This window comes from Phyllostomus hastatus, unplaced genomic scaffold (genome assembly GCF_019186645.2).
Source record: "Phyllostomus hastatus isolate PE091 unplaced genomic scaffold, TTU_PhHast_1.1 phas_contig_471, whole genome shotgun sequence".
In the NCBI taxonomy this organism is placed as follows: Eukaryota; Metazoa; Chordata; class Mammalia; order Chiroptera; family Phyllostomidae; genus Phyllostomus; species Phyllostomus hastatus.
In genome coordinates this window covers 390,928-412,762 of record NW_025333887.1, presented here as the reverse complement: position 1 = coordinate 412,762, position 21,835 = coordinate 390,928, and the positions used below count along the sequence as shown (strand labels likewise).

At 50.4% G+C, this 21,835-nt stretch overlaps 1 protein-coding gene across 7 annotated transcripts; it reads left to right on the top strand.

Moving 5' to 3' along the window:
• Positions 1 to 21: 21 nt before the first annotated feature.
• On the top strand, positions 22 to 14,697 carry PNCK (pregnancy up-regulated nonubiquitous CaM kinase). Of its 7 annotated transcripts, none has more exons than XM_045845426.1 (18): positions 22 to 100; positions 819 to 869; positions 1,150 to 1,181; positions 1,927 to 2,166; positions 2,596 to 2,652; positions 6,883 to 6,918; positions 7,052 to 7,140; positions 11,608 to 11,677; positions 11,887 to 12,018; positions 12,259 to 12,333; positions 12,418 to 12,556; positions 12,711 to 12,834; positions 13,021 to 13,096; positions 13,193 to 13,305; positions 13,399 to 13,477; positions 13,575 to 13,662; positions 13,837 to 13,981; positions 14,338 to 14,697. In XM_045845426.1, exons 8-17 carry the CDS (start codon positions 11,610 to 11,612, stop codon positions 13,972 to 13,974), a joined length of 1,032 nt encoding a protein of 343 aa, XP_045701382.1. In that variant the 5' UTR covers positions 22 to 100; positions 819 to 869; positions 1,150 to 1,181; positions 1,927 to 2,166; positions 2,596 to 2,652; positions 6,883 to 6,918; positions 7,052 to 7,140; positions 11,608 to 11,609; the 3' UTR covers positions 13,975 to 13,981; positions 14,338 to 14,697. The 7 variants fall into 7 exon arrangements, with proteins under 7 accessions (XP_045701382.1, XP_045701381.1, XP_045701384.1 ...); XM_045845425.1 differs by having other exon boundaries at positions 735 to 869; XM_045845428.1 differs by having other exon boundaries at positions 22 to 869; positions 7,052 to 7,128.
• The last annotated feature ends 7,138 nt before the right edge of the window (positions 14,698 to 21,835 follow it).

Below are 21,835 nucleotides of genomic sequence, written 5' to 3'. Positions count from 1 at the left end.
CCCGAGGAGGAGACGCCGCTCCAGCGGGAAGCAGGATGGCTGCTACCTAGGGAACTCATCAGCACCTCCTCCCCAGAGGCTAAATCGCCCCTGACCCCAGGTTCACCTGGGCCTACCCCTGCCCAGATTGCCTATCCTAACCTGCCCTTCCCGGCTGTAGGAGAGCCGCCTCTCTGGCAGCCTTCCAGCCATCCTTAGCCCTTTTTTTTTCTCCCCCTCCTTCCAGCCTGTCCCATCTGTGGCCCCTGTCTGACTCCCATCTGGGGCTGGGGCAGTGTTGAGCACTAGAAGGGGTGCACGGTGCCTGGTCTCCTGAAGCGCTGGGCTCAGCTGGCAACAAGGGAAAGGCTGGGGGGTGGGCATGTCTACCTCTAGGTGTGCTGCAGGGTTTTGCCACAGGCACCATGCTGCCTTCTCCTGGAATTCACCCCTTCCCCAGGGGAGCAGCCCTAGAAGCTGGAGGTCAGGGTCCCATTGTTTGGGGTGACAGGTCTCTGTGAGTATTTTAAGGGGGCAGAATGGAGCGTGCCTGGTTGAAGTACTAGGCTACATTTTGTCACCAAGGTAGGGGGTGGTAGGGACCCCTGCTGCTCCCCAACCCTGTCAGAGCTGCTGGAGCCTCAGGCAGGAATCCACTAAGGCCACCCCCTGGGGCCTAGTGGGTACACAGACCCTTACTCAAAGGCCTCAGCTGGGAGGTCCCAGCTCCCCATTCTTGGCACTCCTTTCCCCAGGGACCTCCAGGCCTCCTCAGCAAGAGCAAGGTTGTTCAGCTGCCTCTGCACTGGCAGCGGAGCAGCCTGTTTGGAATTTTCCAGGGCCAAGAGCAGCCATGGGGTGTGGAAGGAAGGGATCATTGTTATGGCCGGGTATGTGAAGTGTGCCCCCTCCCCAAGTCCCAGGTTCCCTGATTGCCAAACTGCAGTCCCCAGATGGTTCATCCTGTTAAGCTAAACCCTCAGCCAACCTCTGGCTTTAAGAAGAAAAGCAGTTCTGGCTGGAGCCAGATTAAGCCTGCTAGGTGAGGGAGGGGCAACATCCCCACCCAGGCTGGCTGGAGGAGGGGTTGGATTGAGGGGGGCTTGGATACCCTTGAGTTGGCAGGGTCACACTGCTTGATCAGAAGACCCTAACATGAATCTTCTTCAGCCTAGGACCGAAGCTCGTCTGGAGACAAAGAGGTTGGTAAAGAAGTACATTATCCATAGATAACCTGGAGAAACTGGCCCCCTGAGGGAGGGCTGCTTCGATGGAAACGCCAGGGCAGAGGCCAGACAGCACAGGGAGAAGCAGGGGGAAGTGAGGATGTGTCTGGGTGCAGGTGACTCAAAAATTGAAGATCACGCTTGTCCAAAAAGCGTGGTGGGGAGAGAGAGCAGTGCCTGGAGAAGGACATGGGCCAGCTGATGGCCCTTTGGGGAAGTGGCCACAGCTTCCAGGAGTTCTCTAGGTAAAAGAAGAGCAAGGTGGAGGGAACCTGAGAAGGGCCAAGGAAGCCAAAAATGGGGGGCCTCCTCCATTCTACTTGGGAGCGGAGGCAGGCTGCAAGGCTAGTGGCAGGAATGGGAGGGAGCTGCCACTCTGTGGGGTCAGAGGCCAGGAGGGAAGTGGCTTGGTGGCAGTGGCTGCTGACAATGTCTTGTGTGAGCTCTGGGACTCCTGTGGACGAGGCTCCCACTGCTTCAGGGGCTGCTGCCTTCAAAGGGTATCTCCAGATTCTGGAGCAGGAGTCTCCTCATCTGAGGGTGGGGTGCACAGACTGCCAGACCTTCCCTCCCTGCTGCTCCCTCAGTCTTCCTCAAGCAGGCAATGACACCATGCCCCTGGCTTTCTTGGACCTTGCAGGGGCCTCCTCGAGGCCCATGTACTGCATAGTTTTCCTAGCAGCACAGGTCTGACCAGTCCCTCCTCATCTACTCTTTCTAGGACTTTTCTTCACATTGGAAATCAAGTTCAATTCTTCTTCACGGCTACAAGATGGGGCACCAGCTGACCCTCGGGCTCCCCAGCACTGAAGAGCAGCCACCCCCTAAGCTGCCTTCCCTGCCCTTTGCCCTCGGCCCTTGCAAGAGCCCACTGCCTGGGGTGTCTCTTCTTTGTTGACCTCCCTCTGATCCTGTAAGACTCAGCTCAGCTGCCACCTGTTCCAGAAGGCGAGAGAGGAAGGTGAGGGGGATCCTCTGACCCAAGCCTCCACTGGTGCCCAGCCAGGGCAGCTGGGCTTGTGTGGTACTCGAAGTTCAAGAACCCATCCTCTCAGGTCAGATGATTAGGCCAGAGTTTCCCAAAGTGGGAGCTGGGGGCCATAAACTGGCTTCTGGTGTGCTGACCCGCACAGCCCGTGGGAACGGCCAAGCTACAGTGTTCCTGGGGTAGTTCCCGTGGGGTGCTGGGCATCAGAGCAAAACAAAGGCAGAGGGATTTTCAGCCCTTGGGTCCTCAGGTGTTCTCAGGGCTTTGGGAAGGTGTATCTTGCCAACCCCCCACCCCAGCACCAGTTGCTGAGGAGGAGTGGGGTAGACGCCCCAGGACCCTAGCTAAGGGCTGGGAGGCTGTCCCTGCCAGCCTGCACTAAGCCTCTGCCTGTCTTGCCAGGTCTTTATATTCATGGCTCTGTCTGTGAGGCTGGTTCTGGAGCACGTGCAGGAGCAGGTGAGATACTTGTAGGTACTTGCCCAACTCCAAAGGGAGAGCGTAACCCACTGTTCTTAAGTGTGGGGTGTGTACTGAGTGAGAAGCTTCTCACTCTTGAGTGAGAAGCAAAGTGTTCTCCAGGCAGCAGCCATGGTGGCCAACCTTTCAGAGGCCAGTGGGGTGGAGGTGGAGTAGGAGTTAACCCATTGCCCCAGGACAGCTAGAGGGCGGGCTGGTGGGGTGAGGGAGGCACTCCTCTGCTCAGGCTGCGAGTACAAGAAGCGGTGCAAGTAGAATGTGCTGGGAACAGAGGGAAGGCTGGAGTCCACCTTGAAGGAGTTTGTGTTTTCAATAGCTGGGGAGACGAAGATGGCGCTAGGCCACCTACCGAGGCTGGGGTGTAAGAGGGGATGACCTGTCCCCCACCCCTGCACAGCACTCCTTGTTCACCAGCTGTGCTTATCCACATAGACCCCTAAAAAGATTTGTAAATTTGTTTTTGTTTTAAACACATTTTTAATTTCTGAATAGTTTTATTATTTTTTCTTTTTAATCACATTTTATTGATTATACTATTACAGTTGTGCTGATTTTTCCTCCTTTGCCCCCCTCCACCCAGCAACCCCCATTCCCTAAGGCAGTCCCCTCACCATTGTTCATGTCCATGGGTCTTGTGTATGGGTTTTTTGGCTACTCCATTTCCTTACTGTGCTTTGTTCCCATGGCTATTCTGTAACTACTGTTTGTATTTCTTAATCCCCTCACCTCTTTACCTATTCCCTCACTGCCACCCCCCATCTGGCCATCATCAAAACGCTCTCAATATCCATGATTCTGTCTCTGTTCTGCTTGTTTGCTTAGTTTGCTTTTTTAGATTCAGTTGTTGATAGATATGTTTATTGCCATTTTATTATTCATAGTTTTGATCTCCTTTTTATTAAATAAGTCCCTTTAACATTTCATATGATAATGGTTTGGGCCCTGGCTGGGGTGGCTCAGTGGAATGAGTACTGGCCTGTGAGCTGAAAGGTCGCCAGTTCAATTCCCAGTCAGGGCACATGTCTGGGTTGTGGGCCAGGTTCCCAGTTGGGAGCATGTGAGGGGCAACTGATCAATGTATCTCTTCCACATTGATGTTTCTCTCCCTGTCTTTCTCCTTCCATTCCCCTCTCTCTAAAAATAAATAAATAAAATTTTAAAAATATAATGGTTTGGTGATGATGAGCTCCTTTAGTTTCTTCTTGTCTGGGAAGCACTTTATCTGCCCTTCATTTCTAAATTATTTCTTACTGGGTAGAGCAATCTTGGCTGTAAGACCCTGCTCTTTATGCCAATCCCTTCTTGCCTGTAAGGCTTCTTTGGAGAAATCAGCTGACAGTCTTATGGGAACTCCCCTGTAGGTAACTAACTTCTTTTCTCTTCCTGCTTTTAAGACTCTCTCTTTATCTTAACCTTTGGCATTTTAATTATGATGAGTCTTGGAGTGGGCCTCTTTGCATCCATCTTGTTTGGGATTCTCTGTGTTTCCTGGACTTGCATGTCTATTTCCTTCACCAAGTTAGGGAAGTTTTCCTTCATTGTTTTTTCAAATAGATTTCCAGTTTCTTGCTCTTTCTCTTCTCCTTCTGGGACTCCTATGATGCAAATGTTGGAACTCTTGATGTTGTCCCAGAGGTTGCTTACACTGTCCTCACTTTTTGGCTTCTTTTTTCTTCTTGTTCTGATTGCTTGTTTTTTCCTTCCATATGTTCCAAATCATTGATTTGATTATCAGCTTCATCCACTCTACTGTTGTTTCCCTGTAAATTGTTCTTTCTTTCAGTTAGTGTACCCTTCGTTTCTGACTGGATCTTCTTTATGCTGTTGAGGTCCTCACTAAGTTCCTTGAGCATCCTTATAACCAGTGTTTTGAACTCTGCATCTGATAGATTGCTTATCTTCATTTCATTTAGCTCTTTTTCTGTAGTTTTGATCTGTTCTTTCATTTGGGCCATGTTTCTTTGTCTCCTCATTTTGGCAGCCTCCCTGTGTTTTTTTCTATGTATTAAGTAGAGCTGCTCTGACTCCCTATCTTGGTCGCATGGCCTGATGCGGTAGGTGTCCTGTAGCACACAGCCTCTTCTGTCACCCAGGCTGGGTACTCGAGGTGCACCCATTGTGTGGGCTGAGTACACCCTTCTCTTGTAGTGGAGCCTTGATTGCTGTTGGCAGGTCAGTGGGAGGGACTTACCCAGGCCAGTCAGCTGCAAGGATTGTTTGTGACCACTGACCACCAAACTCTGCCCTCCATGGAAGATCAGCTGTGCAGGGGCAGGGTAATGGTGCTCTGACGTGGTCTGTAGCTGTCCACTGGGTGCCCTGGCCCTGGGGTTTCCCAGGTGGTGCAGGCCAAGGTCAGCCCCCACCTGTGTTTCACCTGGAGCCACCCTGCCTGAGTTATAAAGCAGTCTGAGATGGCTGTTACTTGTCTTGGGCTTGGAGATTCCCAGATGAAGCCAAGCTGTGAATCTAGGCTGGCTGCTGATAATGCCAGGCCTGGGGCCACTTAGTAAGAGGTACGGGGAATGGGGACTCACTGAGGCTAGTTGTTGTTTGTCTGAGAGGATTTAGGAAGTTGTGAAGCATGAGCCAAGACCAGTCATTCATATAGAAAAGCCACTGTTAACAGCTTGGGTGGGCCTGTCAGTTGGGAGGGAAGATCCTCAGGGGATTTCTGGGCCGAGCAGTGTTATTTAGCTAGGTTGATTGAGTCAGATATGGCACCCACTTGCCTGCTCTGTGGCTCTATTAGGGGAGGGTTCAGAAAAGGGACAATGGCCTCTGCCCACCTTTCTGCCTGGGAGAAAACTGTCCCCCAGCTCTTGCCTCGATGCCAGACACTTCAGTTCCTCCCTGTATACCACTGCTACCTTTCAGTTTGCTTGTCTTTAAAGCTCTACTACCCCGATGCCAGAGCTCAGAGGGAGTGAGTCTGAGTAAGTCCATGTGTGGGATCTTTAACAGGAACTGCTTGGGACTCCAGAATTTTCTTCTCACTTAGTCCCTGCTGATTTTTGCAGCTAGAAGTTATGGGGACTTATCTTTCTGGCACTGGAACCCTGGGTTGAGGGGCCTGGTATGGGTCTGGGATGCCTTGCTCTCAAGATAATCCTCCTAAATTTTTATCCATCATGAATTTTTATCTGCCCCTCGTGGATGTAAGACTAGTCCATTCCATGTGTCTGCCCTTCCTACCAGTCTGGATAGATGTGGTTTCTTTAATTCTGTAGTTGTCAAATATCCATTCAGCTTGATTTTTGATGGTTCTGAGTGATGGTTGTTCAATAGTTTAGTTGTAATTTTGATGTGGTTGTGCAAGAATACAAACTGTTTACCTGTGCTGCCATCTTCACTTTTGTACATTTGTAGTACACTAGACTCTTAGATCATAGTCCACAGTTCTTGTTAGGATCCTCCAACTTCCTGAAGTGTTATTTTTAATTTTGCATATTCACTCTTTCTGCTGTACAGTTCTCTGGGTTTTGACATATACAGAGAGTCACGTATCCACCATTACAACATCATACAGAGTAGTTTCATTGCCCTAATCACCCTTGGGCTTCCCTTAGTCAAACACTATTTCCCTCCTCAAAACCCTGGCAACCATCAATCTGTTACTGCACAACATTGATGTAACCTGGCAGCCAAGGAGAGTGGACAGGAATGCGCATGTGTGAACAGTGATGACTTCACTCTTCAGTGGGAGCAGTAGACGCCATTGAGTGAGCATGTGTACTGTGTGGTGTTGCATTCAAAATGATTGAGCAAGTCAGGCAGTGAATCTGCATCAGGTTTTGCATGAAGCTTGAACATTCCTCCATGGAAACTATTTGGATGATTTAGAAGGCTGCAGCTATGGGCAACTGGTGATTTGCAGATTCATTAGGACAATGTGCCTGCTCATACATCACATCTCATGCACAGTTTTTTTGGCAAAACATCAAATCACCCGGGTGACTCAGTCCCCCTATAGCCCTGATTTGGCACCCCGTGACTTCTGGCTTTTCTAAAACTGAAATTATCTTTGAAAGGGAATAGATTTTAGACCATCGATGAGATTCAGAAAAACAATGGGGCAGGTGATGGCGATTGGGAGAACTGTGTGAGGTCCCAAGGTGCCTACTTTGAAGGGGACTAAGCATCATTTTTCTGTGTATAATGTTTCTTGTATTTTGTATCTTCTTCAATAAATGCCTCTCTTTTTCATAGTACCTGGCTGGATACCTTCTGGACAGACCTCATACAGTATGTAACCTTTTTCAGACTGGCTTCTTTCATTTAGCAATATATATTTAATATTAATTAATGTCTTTTCATGGCTTCAAAGCTCTTTTCTCTTTATAATTGAATAATACATTATTGTCTGGATGTTCCACAGTGTATTTATCCATTGACCTACAGAAGGACAGACATCTCAGTTGCTGCCACTTTTTGCTGATTATGAATAAAGCTGTGGTAAATGTCCAGGTACAGGTTTTTGTGTGGATGTAAGTTTTCAAATCCTTTGGGTAAATACCAAGGAGCACAATAGTTAAATCATATATGTTTAGTTTTGTAAGAAAGCACCAAACTGTCTTCTAAAGTGACTGTATTCCCATTATTTTGCATTCCCACCAGCAATAAGTGAAGGTTCCACCCTGGCCTGGTTGCTTGGTTGGAGCATCATCCCATACACTAGAATGGTTGTGGCTTTGGCCCTGGATCGTGGCATGTATGGGAGGCAACTGATCAATGTTTCTCACATCCCTCTCTTTCTCTCTCAAATCAATGAACATATCGTCAGGTGACGATTAAAAATAAAATAAAACAAAAGAAATAAGGGTTCTTGTTCTCCACATCCTTGCTAGCATTTGATGTTATCAGTGTTGGGATTTTGGACATTCTCATAGATATGTAGTGGTATCTTGTTTTTTTGTGTGTGTGATTTTTATTTATTTATTTTAGAGAGAAGGGAGGGAGGGAGGGAGAAAGAGGGAGAGAAACATCAATGTGCAAGAGGTATATCAATCAGTTGCCTTTCACCCACTGCCAACTAGGGACCTGGCCTGCAACCCAGGCATGTGCCCTGTATGAGAATCAAACCAGTGACCTTTCGATTCATAGGCCAGCACTCAGTCCACTGAGCCACACCAGCTAGGGCTGTAGTGGTATCTTGTTTTAATTTGCTATTCCCTAATGACAAATGACATGGAGCATCTTTTCATATGCTTATTTGCCCTTGTATTTTTTCTTTGGTGACACGTCTGTTCACATCTTTTGCCCACTTTTTAAAGGTTATTTTATTCTTACATAAGAGAGTGAGGAAAGGAGAGAGACAAACATCGATGGGAGAGAAACATCAATCAACTGCCTCCTTCATGCACACCAACGGGAATTAAACCCCCAACTTGGGCATGCACGCTGACCTGTAATCAAACCTTGACCCTTTGGTTAAGGGACAACGCTTCAACCAGTTGAGTCATGCCAGCCAGGCTGCCCATTTTTAATGGAGTTGCTCATTCTCTTCTAGTTGGCTTTTAAGAGCACCAGTCCTTTATTAGATATGTGTTTTGCAAAGATTTTCCCCCAGCCTGTGGCTTGTCTTCTCTTTCTCGCACCAGTGCTGTTTCCAGAGCAGGCATAGAAACTTTAGATACAGTCCAATTGATCGTTGTTTTCCTTTAAGAACCATGCTTTTCACATTGTATTTAAAAATTCATCCTCAAGCCAAGGTAAGACAGAATTTCTCCTGTGTTTTCTTTTAGAGGCTTGACATTTTACATTTAGGTCTATGAGGTGCTTCGAGTTAATTTTTCAGTAAGAGGTCCCTGAAAGGATTTTCAAAACTTCTTTATCTACCACCACCCAACACACATGCATTTTGAAGTTCACATTGACAATATTTCAACAGCTTTTTAAATAACTGTGAAGGGTATAATTCCTGGTGTGTTGTAAAGACTGAGTTGAGATAAAAATTGTGATATAACTTTTAAACAGAAAATATTTTATTTATTTATTTTTAGAGAATGGGGAAGGGAGGGACAAAGACAGGGTGAGAAACATTGATCTGAGAGAGAAACGTCAATCAGTTGCCTTTCACGTGCCTGACTGACCGAATCCACAACCCAGGCACGTGCCCCAACCGGGAATAGAACCATCGACCTTTCGCTTTGCGGGACGATGCCCAGCCAACTGAGCCACACCAGTAAGGGCATGATATCACTTTTTACACAAGGCCAATGACATCAAAATCACCTGGTGAACTGATACCTGTGTCCATCTCAAATTCTGCACACTGGCTCTTCTTTCTCAGGCTCCCATTGGAAGTGGGCCCTTTCATTCCTGCCTCCACTTTTCATTTGCTGCCTCTCAAAGAGGTCTCCATGTGCCATCTTTCTCCATGTTGGCAGTTTTTTGCTATTCCTCCACCGTACTTCTCCAAAACACAAATGTGTATAAGTTATATTTCTTGTTATAACCTGTGACCACGGGGCTCTGATCATGTTTCTTCTGGCATAATCACCAAATAAACAAGGAAGATTGGCTCCAATCTGTGTCAAATAAGACTTACTGCCAGCATGACATGGACTCACCGTCAGTCCCATTCCTCTCTTCTGTTTTAGGTGTAAGCTCAAGGAAACCCTGTGTACAGAGATGAGTAGTTGGGAGTGAGGCCCATGCTGCTGAGGGCTGGGGGCTCCGGAGCCCACTTGAGCGAACTAGGAGGGGCAATTGGGAAAGGGAGGGGGGAGGGCTGGGGGGGGGGCTTCTCAAACTTACTGATTTTTGGACAGAGTACATGTAGGGGGTGAGATCTGGAAAGACGATTTTTAAAAATCTCTGCCTGCTCTGTGGACCCTCTTAAAGACTTTGTGTCATGCCAGGGGCCTGTAGACCCCTGTGAAGACAGATTTAGCAGGTCACTAGGGGACCCTGTGACTCCATGGAGCCCCTGCAGATCTGTCCTGTGTGCACATGCTCTTGTCAACAGCCAGGAAACCCACCCCTCCATCCCCGGTGAGGCCTGGACCCCTGGGAGGGGGCACCCAAATTGATGGGACTGAGTAAAAGGAATCTACTAATTGTTGGAGGGTTGAATTTGGTCATCCAGGGCTTATTTTCTGAGTACTACCCCAGATCAGCAGAGACACTTTTGAGGAGTGCACATTCTGGTGAGGAAGACACAGAAAGTGATTTTGCAGTGATGGATGTTCTGAAGATAGGGCCAGGGGAGGGAGCAGGGGAGGTGTGTTTGAAGAGGTAACATTGGAATGGAAACCTGATGGAGTGAGGGAGCAAATCAAGCATATATCTGAGTGAACAGCATTCCAGGCAGAGAGGCAGAAAGTGCAAAGGCCCTGGAGCAGGTGCATGTTTGTATGTTTGAGAGCCATGTATGGTACATACCCCATGCATGGTGTGTTTGAAGGCCAGTTAGGAAGCCATTGTGGCTGGAGTTGGCTGGAGGTGCTTCAGCAAGGGGGCAGTAGGTAGAGAGAGGCCAGAGTAGTGATGGGAAAGGGGGGCCAACCATACAGAGTCTTTCAGCCACTGTGAAGACTCACGCTTTGACTTGGAGTAACATGAAAAGCCATGGGGGGGGGCTGGTTATAGCCCAGGGATGACATGATCTCAATAAAGGGGATGTTCAGGCTTCTGAGTAGGGAAGAGAGATTAAGGCTGGGTTCAGAGGGCAGAGAAAGTCCAGTGAGGAGGCCTTGGCTGTCATCCAACTCACTGCTGTTGGGGCTCAGGCCAGGGGGGCAGATGTGGCAGTGGCAGGGCTGGGCTGGGCTAGGGAAGGAGACTGTTTCAGATCAAACTACCTGGATGCAGCAGAGACCCGAAGAAGGCTCACAGCCATGTTAACATGCAGGCAAAGAGACTTGGGGATGGAGGACACCAGTGGTGCAAAGGCCCTGGGGCCGGTCCAACCTGGCCGCCAGGGGGCTGAAGCCAGTGGGAACCTGAATGAATAACCAAGGAGGGAGGTGGCAGCTTCTGCCGGCAGATTGCCTTACAAGGCGCCCTGCAGCGTAGTGGCCACACTCAGCCACCACCAGCTCGGCCCCCAGCATTCGGCAGGAACGCACGCGGAGGGGGCGGGGCCGACAGGGCGCCGGCTGTGGGTTCTGCGCGGCTGTCACTGCGTGAGTTGACACTGCAGCTTCCAATTCAGGTCCGTACTGAGCACTCCTAGAGGCTCACCCACCCTGGCAGGGGCGTTCAGGGTCCCTGTCTGTGGCCACCGTAGTCCCCCTGTGTCCGTGCGCACACCTGTCATGCCCGGAGCGCCCCTGGCCAGCACGCGCGCTGCCCACGCAGCTCTGGACGCTGGAGGCACAAGCTGCGGAGTTTCTCCCGCCCGCGGTTCTGAGGGCCCAGTGTGCCTGGGCGGCCGCGTGGGTGGCCGCGGCAGTGGCAGGCGGCTGTGCACTGGGCTCGCCAGGTGCATCTCAGGCGGATTGGTGGCCTGTGCCTGTGGGCGCTGGGCAATGAGTGGCAAGTCTAGGCCTGGGGGAAAGGGAGGGCCCTTTGGGCGCTGTGGGTGGGGGTGGGCTCGGAGGGGCCAGAGTGGGGGTGCATGGAGCCTTCTGGAAGACCGCTGATTGCGCTGCAGGTTGTGTGGCAGCAGAGAGCAGGTGTCTGGGCGCTGACCGTTGGTCGCCATCAGGGTGGGGGTTTCCGGATCGCGGAGGTGTATCTGGGGAGGGGATGGAAGGAGTGTATTTGGTGGCCTACCAGGGAGGCGTCCCACCTGAGAGTGCTGACCTGGGCGGTGGGGGAGGGGCGAGAGGTACCTGGGCTAGGGGAGGGTTCTGGGACCTTATGAGACATGTGTTCCTGAGTGGGGGGTTGCCTCGGAGGGAGGCTGAAGCACTGCTGAGACTGGGGTGGGGGATGGGGCTGCCCCTCACCCAGAGCACTTCCCTCCATCTCTCCTTTGCCCCCCAGACATGCTGCTGCTCAAGAAACAGACGGAGGACATTAGCAGTGTCTATGAGATCCGGGAGAAGCTGGGCTCGTGAGTGTGTGTCAGTGAATGTGATGTGTGTCAGTGAATGTGTAAGTGTGTGGGGGGATGGGTGGCACGGGATGGAGAGGGCCTCCTCTTCTGCTTCAGCTAGGGGGACCCTTCCCTCTCCCCACCTCTGCTCTCTCTCCCCTCCCTCTCCTCTCTTCCTCCTCTTCAACTTTTCCCCTCCCTTCCTGCCTCCGCTGTCTCTACGGCAGGGGTGCCTTCTCTGAGGTGGTGTTGGCCCAGGAGCGGGGCTCCTCACACCTTGTTGCTCTCAAGTGCATCTCCAAGAAGGCCCTTCAAGGCAAGGAGGCCCTGGTGGAGAATGAGATTGCGGTGCTCCGCAGGTACGTGCCTGACGCCTGGCCAGGCTGCTATTGCTTAAGGCTTGTGGGCAGTGTGTCCTGTATTGGAGTGCCCTGCTTCGTCTGTGTCCCTTGGAAGGCCTGGAATGGGGTTCTGCCTTGCTGGACTGGGCAGGGGTGGCCTGCAGTAGGGAAGGGGGCAGAAGTGGAAGAAAGTGCTCTTAGGCCCTGAGGCCTAGAAGGGGCTGCATGGCCTACAAGGGCTTTTTCTTGCTGTTCCAGGGTCAGCCACCCCAACATCGTGGCTCTGGAGGACGTCCACGAGAGCCCCTCCCACCTCTACTTGGCCATGGAGCTGTGAGGAGGCCAGGGACAGGCTGGGAGCTGGGTGGTGAGTGGAGGCCAAGGGGCCTGGGTCAACTGAGCCCCCTCTCCTCACAGGGTGACAGGGGGTGAGCTGTTCGACCGCATCATGGAGCGTGGCTCCTACACAGAGAAGGATGCCAGCCACTTGGTGGGCCAGGTTCTTGGCGCTGTCTCCTACCTGCACAGCTTGGGCATCGTGCACCGTGACCTCAAGGTGCCTGTCCTCTTACCCACCTCCCCAGGCCGGACCCAGCCTCCCTGTGCACCAAGGGTCTGGGAGATTTGAGGAGTCTCAGCCCCTTGTCCCAGCCCCCAGGGGCCATGCCAGGGCTGACTTGGCACTTCCTCTGGTCACCTGTGTGCCACAGCCTGAAAACCTCCTCTATGCCACACCATTCGAAGACTCTAAGATCATGGTCTCTGACTTCGGCCTCTCCAAAATCCAGGCTGGCAACATGCTGGGCACTGCCTGTGGGACCCCAGGATATGTGGGTAAGTGAGGGGGTGCCCTGAGGTTCCTTGGGGGCTAGAGGGCTGGGGGACCCTGCGGGAGCTATGACGCCAGGGGCAGGGTAGGTGGTGGGCTGTTCCTGGGGTTGTCTAGGCTGAGCCAGGAAGTACTGAAGGCTGGTGTGCACGTGCGTGGTGTGTGTCTGTCTGTCTGTCTCTGGCCCCCAGCCCCGGAGCTCTTGGAGCAGAAACCCTATGGAAAGGCCGTAGATGTGTGGGCCCTGGGTGTCATCTCCTACATTCTGTGAGTGACCACTGCGAAAGGCTCTTCTTCTGCCTGCCTGCTCCCTGCTGGGTTGGGGAGGGTTGGACAGCTGGGTGATTCATCTGTGGGTGCCAGGCTGTGTGGGTACCCCCCCTTCTACGACGAGAGCGACCCCGAACTCTTCAGCCAGATCCTGAGGGCCAGCTACGAGTTTGACTCTCCCTTTTGGGATGACATCTCAGAATCAGGTGAACTTGAGGCTGACCCCAAGCTCAGGGAAGGGAGGGGGGAGTGATATGTGGAGTGCGATGGGTTGGGCTGACCTGGCCTCCCTGCTCCAGCCAAAGACTTCATCCGGCACCTTCTGGAGCGAGACCCCCAGAAGAGGTTCACCTGCCAGCAGGCCTTACAGCATCTTTGGTGAGTGGAACCCCTGCCAAGCTGTCTCAGCATCAGAGTGAAGGACCACACCCTCAGAGACCTTCTGCTGCCCCACTGACCCTTGGCCTCCCCCTAGGATCTCTGGGGATGCTGCCTTTGACAAGGATATCCTGGGCTCAGTCAGTGAACAGATCCAGAAGAATTTTGCCCGAACCCACTGGAAGGTCAGTATTGGATGGGGCCCGTGGACATTTTTTTGGCTGGAGACCACCTGCCTTCCCTGTCTGTCCCATCTCTCAGCCTCAGGGGGATGGCTTGGGCTGCCAGTGACCTCTGTGGTCCTTGAAGTCTTGGGGCCAGGGCAAGGGCATGGCCTGATATCCCCCCTCTCCCTGCAGCGAGCATTCAATGCCACCTCTTTCCTGCGCCACATCCGAAAGCTGGGGCACAGCCCAGAGGGTGAGGAGGCCTCAGAGCAGAAGATGGCCCACCACAGCCACCCAGGCCTCCGGGCTGGCCAGTCCCCCAACTGGTGATGCCCAGGTGTGTGGGAGTGGGCCCTGTACTCCCTGGGTGGTGGTTCCTTGGTGAACTTAGAGGGTGTTGAGCCCCATGTGGCCAAGAGTTAAGTGGAGTGGACCTCAGAGAGCAGAGGGCTGAAGGCGGAGAGCACAGTTTGGAAGGCAGGATCTAGGGTTCTGGGAGGAGTGGACGAGAGAGGGGCCGGCAGGGGCTGACAACTACAAGACCGTGAAGATCTGAGAGCGCCCAGTGTGAAGACCAAGTGGGCACTGCTGCTGAGAGCCTTGACTGGGAGCACGGGCATGGGATAGGCCAGGGATGCCTCCGGACCATTCCCCTTCCTTGTGAACTTCTCTCTCTCCCTCCACCCCTGGCAGATGCTGAAGCTGAGTGTACTGACCCCCAGATTCTCTTCCCACGGACTCGTTCACTCCTCTTCCCCATCCCCTGTACCCCGGGGCTGGCCTCTGCTGGAGAGTTTGAGACATGTCAGTGTGGCACATGGCACTGGGGTGAGAGTGGGGCACCCCCAGGCTCTGCCCTCACCTAGGGGCTGGTGGAGCATGTCCACAGGGCTCCCCTCCCCTGTCACCGCCACAACCCCTGTGAAACCTGGAGACGCTCCAGGGAAAGTCCTTCCTGCACGCTGTTCTGCGCTTTGCTGACTGTGGGTGGTCCTGCTTGTGTTGTGGCCCTCCAGCTCCCCTTCCACTTTTCCCCAAATCAATAAAGACAGACAGAGCAATGGGCCAGTGGTGAGCTGGAGGAAGGGGTAAGGGACAGGGTTGGGGGGTGACTGTGGGGTCCACTATGGGAAAGGAACCAAGGAGGCAGGGCCACTGCCTGTGGGACCACACTGCTGATCTAGCCCACCACCACTCAAACTTCTTCCTTGGATCGCAGCAGACAAACTCCTGCTTGTCCAAGAACTTCCTGTCCTCGCCCCGCATCCAAAGTGCCAGCAAGAGGCAGCCAAATGGTCAGCTCTGCTGCCCTAGAGGTGGACCTGCTTGTAGCCCTGGCTCCCTGCTGGGCTGTTAGTGGAGGGGGGTGGTGGGAGGCCCAAAGGAGGTCCAAGTCTCCGGGACTGCGGGGATAGGCTGCAGTGCCCCTGCTGTTCAGGGCCAGGCCGGGAAGAGCTCACAGGTGAGCGGAGGCCTGCAGCCTGGAGAGCAACCAGAGTCCCAGCTTGCCTTCTCCAACCTCTCCCCACTCCCCACTCCTCTTACCTGGGCTGAGGCCAGATACAGCATTTCCCCACAGTGTCAGAGCCCTTTGGCCAGGAGAGGGCGCCACTGGCTTCAAATCCTGTGCTGTGCTGCTGCTTAGAACCGATGGGCTCCAGTCCTGGAGGAACAGGCTGGGTTGGTTATGACTTCTTGTGTGAAGAGTGGTGGCTGGTCCTCTGGTCTGCATGGCCCCTGCCTCTCGCACTCAGATTCTCACACCCAAGCCTCTACTGGCCCTACTAAGCCTTTCTCCTGTGCCCATCAGTGGAAGACCCCCTAGGACCACTTCTCAGCCTTGCCACAGCAGAGGAAGCAGCCTTCAGAGTTTTGGGCGAGCTGGCCATTCCTCCCTCCCCACTGTATCCCCTGCCTCTGCTGCCCTCTGCCAGCCCCCATCATGGAGCATGATGGAGAAGAACCTTCTTGTCGACCTTTGGGACCTGAACTGGGCAGTGAGGCAAAGCTTGGCTGGCCTGGGTCTCCAGGGTGGGGACTGGATCAGGGTTTGGGGTTAGAAACAGGGGGCCTGCTTTCCACTGAGGAGGGCAGCCTTTGCACAGTGTGCCTCTGCTGAGCTGGAGATGGGCATAGCCCAGGGTGGGCATGCCCACCTGCTGGGTCCCAGGCCCACCAGACCCTCTGGGGTCCTCTGCTCCCAGCATCTTCCCACCACCTCCCTGCTCCACACTGCCCTGTGCATACCTCCCCACAGGTCCCTGAGCCTGGGGGAGTCTAGAGGTGGGTGGGCAGCTTTCTTGTCTGTCCCCATGGCCAATTCTGGGTCATCCTTCACTCCAGGCTTTGGGGTTACGCAATCCAGGGGACCTCAGGCAGCTAGCACCATGGCCAGATCTCAACAACTTGGCCTTCTCACCTACAACGACCTGTTTTGCCTCTCCTTATCTCCCTACTTGGGACCTTGTCAGCTCTCCTGCTACCTCAGACATCTTCACCAGTGTCCCTTTGCTGGCTCCCCCCCGCCCCCTTTCCAGTTGTTTCCATTAGACCCTGCGACACCGACTCATTCTTGTTTTGTCTGTCAAATATTGTTCAGGCCTCTGCTCTGTGCCAGGTGCTGAGCCTACCAGACAAGGTGCCTGCCCTCATGGAGGAGGCCCTATGGTGCAGGGGTGGGCTTACCCGGATGATAGGAATGATCTGTGTGGGGAAAGCAGCATGCTGGCTGCTCAGGAGCAGCAATGTCCAAGCCAGCCTTCCAGAAGGAATCGCAGTCGTTCATAGAGGGTCAGCTCTCCCAGCCTAGGCCGGCTGCCAGATCACTGCTGCAGAGTTGGGGCAGCAGCTCCCACTGCCCCAACACAGGTTGCAGTTTGGCCTCCGGCCAGAAGGCGGCACCATGGTCACATTCATCAGCCATCCTTGTTCCTTCAGCATCTGGGGCAGCATCTATTGTCCCCCAAGATCCTGCCCCAGGAAAATCCTCACTTGGAAGAGAGGTCCTGCCCTGCCCAGCTGGGTGAGGCAGAGAGTAGGACCTTTCCTTCATCCCTCCAAGCCCTTCCTATCTGAGGGGCCAGTTTGTAAGAAGAAAGGTTTGGGCCAGCTAGGTTGTCAGTTGAGAGCTGGGAGAGAGAAAGGACTGGTTCAGCCAAAGGCAAGAGATGGGGGGAGGTGTGTGATAGGGAGCTGGAGGGGTACCATGAGAGCATTTCACACTCAGGGAACGACAGGTTCTCAGCGCTGAGGCTGGAGGGATCAGAGCCTGGCAGGGCCAGAGTCAGGCTTTAGTCTGAGCAATGGTCAACCGCTGGAGTGCTCTTATCCAGTCTGTGGTAAGTACTGAGCTGTGGTAGAAAACTCAGTACTATGAGTCAGGAGCAGGGTCCAGTAGGCTGGCCTTGGGTGTCGGGGACCAGACCAGAATTGAGAGGGAAGCCTTGTGGGTGTCCCGAGAGGAAGCTCTCTCCCTCATTCTGGACCACACAGGGTTGGTCACACACTCTGTCTCCGAGCAGACCTGTGGGTGGTAGGGGATCTACGAAAGCTCAGCCCGGGGCCACAGTGGGGTGGAGAATGAAGGAGAGGGGTGTGGGGTGGCCTGTGCATTTCTGGGTGGATTGTGCCACTGTTCAGCAAGAGGGGTTCACCTGGGTGGGTTTGTAGAGAGACAATGGGATTGGTTTTGGACATGGCAAGCAGGAGGTGCCTGAAGGGGAAGTAGAGCAAAAGAGACTTGTTTCTCACCGTTCTCTCTGCAAATCTACAATTGGCTTTGCCACTGATCCCAAGCATCAGCTCAGTGGGAGCTCTTATTGAGGACTCACTGTGCACCAGACTCTGTTCTGGAGAGCTTTGCCAGTAGTCTCTCAGATCTCGACTGAGAAGTAGCCGTTCTTGTTATCATTGGCCCCACTTTACAGCTGGGGAAGCTGAGGCATGGTGAGGCCAAGTAACCGAGCCGAGGCCACATAGCCTTGTGCTCTATCATGCTGCCTGCCTCTGTGCGTGTGAGGGCTGTGTAGGGACTTGAGAAAATGATCAGGGAGTTCTTCAGCCTTCTCCCAGGGAGTGAACTCAGTGTGAGGGATGAAAGAGAGAACACTAGGCTGGAGGAACTGCCCTGGATTTGAGTTTGAGCCTTGCAGGTGGTTTTGTCACCTTCAAAGTCTTCTGTGCCTCAATTTCATTTATTTAAATTCCCTGTGAAATGAGAACCGGGGAGGTCATTCCACAGTGGTAGAGGTGGGGCATGGCATCTGGGCCCTAGAAAGAACCCCTCTGGAGTTCAGTGTGAGGGATGGCTAGAAGTGGGGCAGGGCTGGTGGCAGGTGTACATGTGTGTGGGTCATGTAAAGGGCAAGGCAGGACATATAGAGAGGCTGTGCCAGGGTGGCTGAAGTGGGACTGGAAAGATGGAGATGGGTCACAAGGGTATAAGAGAGTTGAGGATGTCGCCCACCCCCATTGCCCCAGAACTCAGGAGAGAAACAGGCTTGTTCAGGACATGAAGGGGCCAAGCCAGGCCCCTCTCGACTCTAAGCCAAGTTCCTTCCTGCTAGCCGGTCAGTGGGCATGTGGCAGTCATGTCCTCTGCCCAGCCCCAGCTTTGTGCAGGCACTGCTCTCTCCATTCCTGGCTTCTGAGGTAGAATGTTTGGAAAATAACAAACCATCCAGTTTGGTTGACTGAGGCCTGCTGTGAGAAGTCACTAGAGATCAGCCTGGAAGTGAACTTTCTCAAGAGGGCACAGGGTCAGATGTTCACGTTAAGAGTTTTTCTGTATTTCCTAGACCTATTTGTCCTCTCTTGATAAATATAAAAACCTCATCTCCAGGCCCTCTCCCCAGGTCCCATGGACAGTTCAGTGGCTCCCCTCATGCCAGAGGAGGCCTCATTGCTCTTCTCAGTTTATCCTTTCAGTTCTTTCAACTATTGCTTTTGTATTGTTTTAAAGATTTTAAAAAATTATGGAGTTTTTGAAGAGAGGAAGGGATCCCTGGCTGGTGTGGCTCAGTGGCTTGAGCACTGGCCTGCGAACCAAAGGGTCGCCAGTTAGTTTCCCAGTCAGAGCACATGCCTGGGCTGTGGGCCAGGTCCCCAGTAGGGGGCGCTCGAGATACAACCACACATTGACGTTTCCCTCTCTCCATCCTTTGCCCTCTGTCTAGTAAATAAACAAAACCTTTTAAAAAAGAGAGGAAGGGAGAGAGAGAGGGAGGGAGAGAGAGGGAGATATTGATTTGTTGTTTCCCTTATTTATGCATTCATTGGTTGATTCTTGTATGTGCTGTCACCAGGGAATTGAACTTGCAATCCTGGTGTATCAGATGATGCTCTAACCCACTGAGCTACTGGGCCAGAGCACTTTATATATTTTCAAGTGACATTGCTAAGTGCAGATGAGCTTAGAAGTGATATACTTGATCAAAATGTGGTGACAAACTGTACCTGAACAACAATTAAAATTTTTTTAAAATTAAAAAAATAACAAAGGAAAAAACCCCAAAAACCCAAATGTGGTGACATGCATTAGCACTGGTAATGTCTTTGCCTTATTGTGTTACTTCGTTTAACAGTAACAGGGCAACTATAACTTTCTTTTGGTTGATACTTGCCAGCTATATCTTGTTCCATACTTTTCCTTTCAAACTTGAAACTTTGTTTTAATCGAGATACAATTCACATACCATAAAATTCCCCCTTTAAAGTCTACAACTTATTGTTCTTTAGTATATTTACAAAGTTTTGCAATCATCACCCCAGTCTAATCACAGAATATTTTCATCACCCCAAAAGAAGCCCCTGTACCCATTTAGTGGTCACTCCACAATATCCCCACCACACCTCACCCCCAGCCTCTGACAATCACTAATCTACTTTCTGTCTCTGTGGGTTTGCCTATTTTGATATTGCACATAAATGGAATCATACAAGATGTGGCCTTTTCTGTCTGGTTTCTTATGCTTTGCATAATGTTTTCATCCATGTTGTCAGTACTTCATTCCTTTTTATAGATGAATAATGTCCCATAGTACAGCTAGACCGCGCTTTGTTTATCCAGGCCTCCACTGACGGACATTTGCTTGTTTCCACCTTTTGGCTACTATGAATCATTCTGCTGTGATCATTTCTGTGCAAGTTTTGTGTGGACATATATGTTCAGTTGTGTTTCTTGGTGGAATCCACCAGTGAAGACTTCTGGTCTTGGGTTTTCTTTGTGGGAAGAGTTTTAGTTCATAACTTAATTTATTTGCTTGTTATAAGTCTATTCAAACTTTCTATTTCAATGTCAATTTTGGTCATTAGTGTCTTTCTAGGAATTTGTCCATTTCATCTGAATTATCTAGTTCCTTGGCATAAAATTCTTTAAAACTTTGTCTTATAATCCCTTTAATTTCTTTAGGTCGATAGTAATGTCCCCTCTTTCATTCTTAATCTCGATAATCTTTTTTCTTGATCATTCTAGGTAAATCAATGAACCAACTTTTGTTTGAACTGATGTTCTCTATTGTTTTCCTGTTTTCTATTTCATTTGTATCTGTACTAATCTGGCCTCTGCTGGCTTTGTATTTAGTTTGCTTTTCTTTTTCTAGTTTATTAAGGTGGATCATTAGGTTGTTGATTTGGGACCTTTCCTTTTTTGCTGGTATAGACTTTTAAAGCTGTAAATTTCCTTCTAAGAACTGCTTTAGCCGTATCCCATAATTTTGACATGTTGTGTTTTCATTTCATTCTGTTCAAAGTATCCTACAATTTCTTTTGTAATTTTTTCCTTTGACCTCTGTGCTGTTTAGGAGATTGATGCTCAATTTCCAAATATTTTTGAATTTTCTAGATTTTTTTCATTTTCTTTTTTTTTAAGATTTTACTTATTTATTTTTTAGAGAGGGGAAGGGAGGGAGAAAGACAGGGAGAGAAACATCAGTGTGTGGTTGCCTCCTGAGTGCCCCCTATTGGGGACCTGGCCCGCAACCCAGGCCTATGCCCTAGACTGGGAAACGAATCAGCGACCCTTTGGTTCACAGGCTGGCACTCAATCCACTGAGCCACACCAGCCAAAGCTCCTAGATTTTTTCTTTTAAAAAAATTTCTAATTTAATTTTACAGTGGTCAGAGAACAGATTTTGTATTATTTTGGTCTCTTTTGATGTATTGAGACTTGTTTTATGACGTAGGCTATGTCGTGTCCTGGAGAATGTCCCATGTGTCTGTGAAAAGAGTGAGTATATTGCATTTGTTGAATGGAGTGTTTTATAGATTCCAGTCATGCAAATTTGTTGTTATTGTTGTTGAAGTTTTCTGTATCCTTGCTGCTTTTCTTTCTACTTTTATCAGTTATTGAAAGTGGATATTGAAATCTCTGACTATCATAGCTGAATTGTTTCTTTTTCCTTCAGTATGGTCAGTTTCTGCTTTGGGGTTGTACTGTCAGATGTGTACATGTTTGTAATTGTTATGTCCTCCTAATGAATTGACCTTTTCCTCATGATGAAAAATTTCTTTTTTCTCTAATAATAGCTTTTGTCTTGAAGTCTATTTTATCTGATATTAATGTAGCCACTCCAGCTCTCATATGGTTACTGTTTGCATGATATGTCTTTTTCTGTCCTTCTACTTTCAGTCTATTTGTGTCTTTGAATCAAAGATTTGTCCCTTGTAAGCAATATATAGTTACTTGAATCTTGCTTTTTTGAATCTCTGATTTTTGGTGGGGGTCTTTAGATCATCCACATTTAATGGAATGATTGATATGGTTGGATTAATGTTTGCCATTTTGCTATTTGTCTTTTATATATTTTCTGTCTTTTTTGTTCCTCTTTTTGTCCTTGACTGCTTTCTCTTTGTTAAATATTTCCTCTGTTGACTTTAAAAAATATATATTTAATTGCAGTTGCACGACTATGTGTCTTATTCACAATCTACTTCATATTGATACTGACTCAATTTTGGTAAAATGTAGAAACTTGGTTCCAAGACTGCTTCATTCCTTCCCTCCTCTTTTGTGCCATTAATACCATGTACATTACATCTATGTAAGTTATAAATCCCCAAATACAGTATTTTACCTAATGCTTTATACAATTGTATGTCTTCAACAAATTAAGAAATGAGGAAAATGTATTAGAAGAGACTTTTATATTAACCCACATATTAATTATTTTTGATGCACTTTATTTCTTCCTGT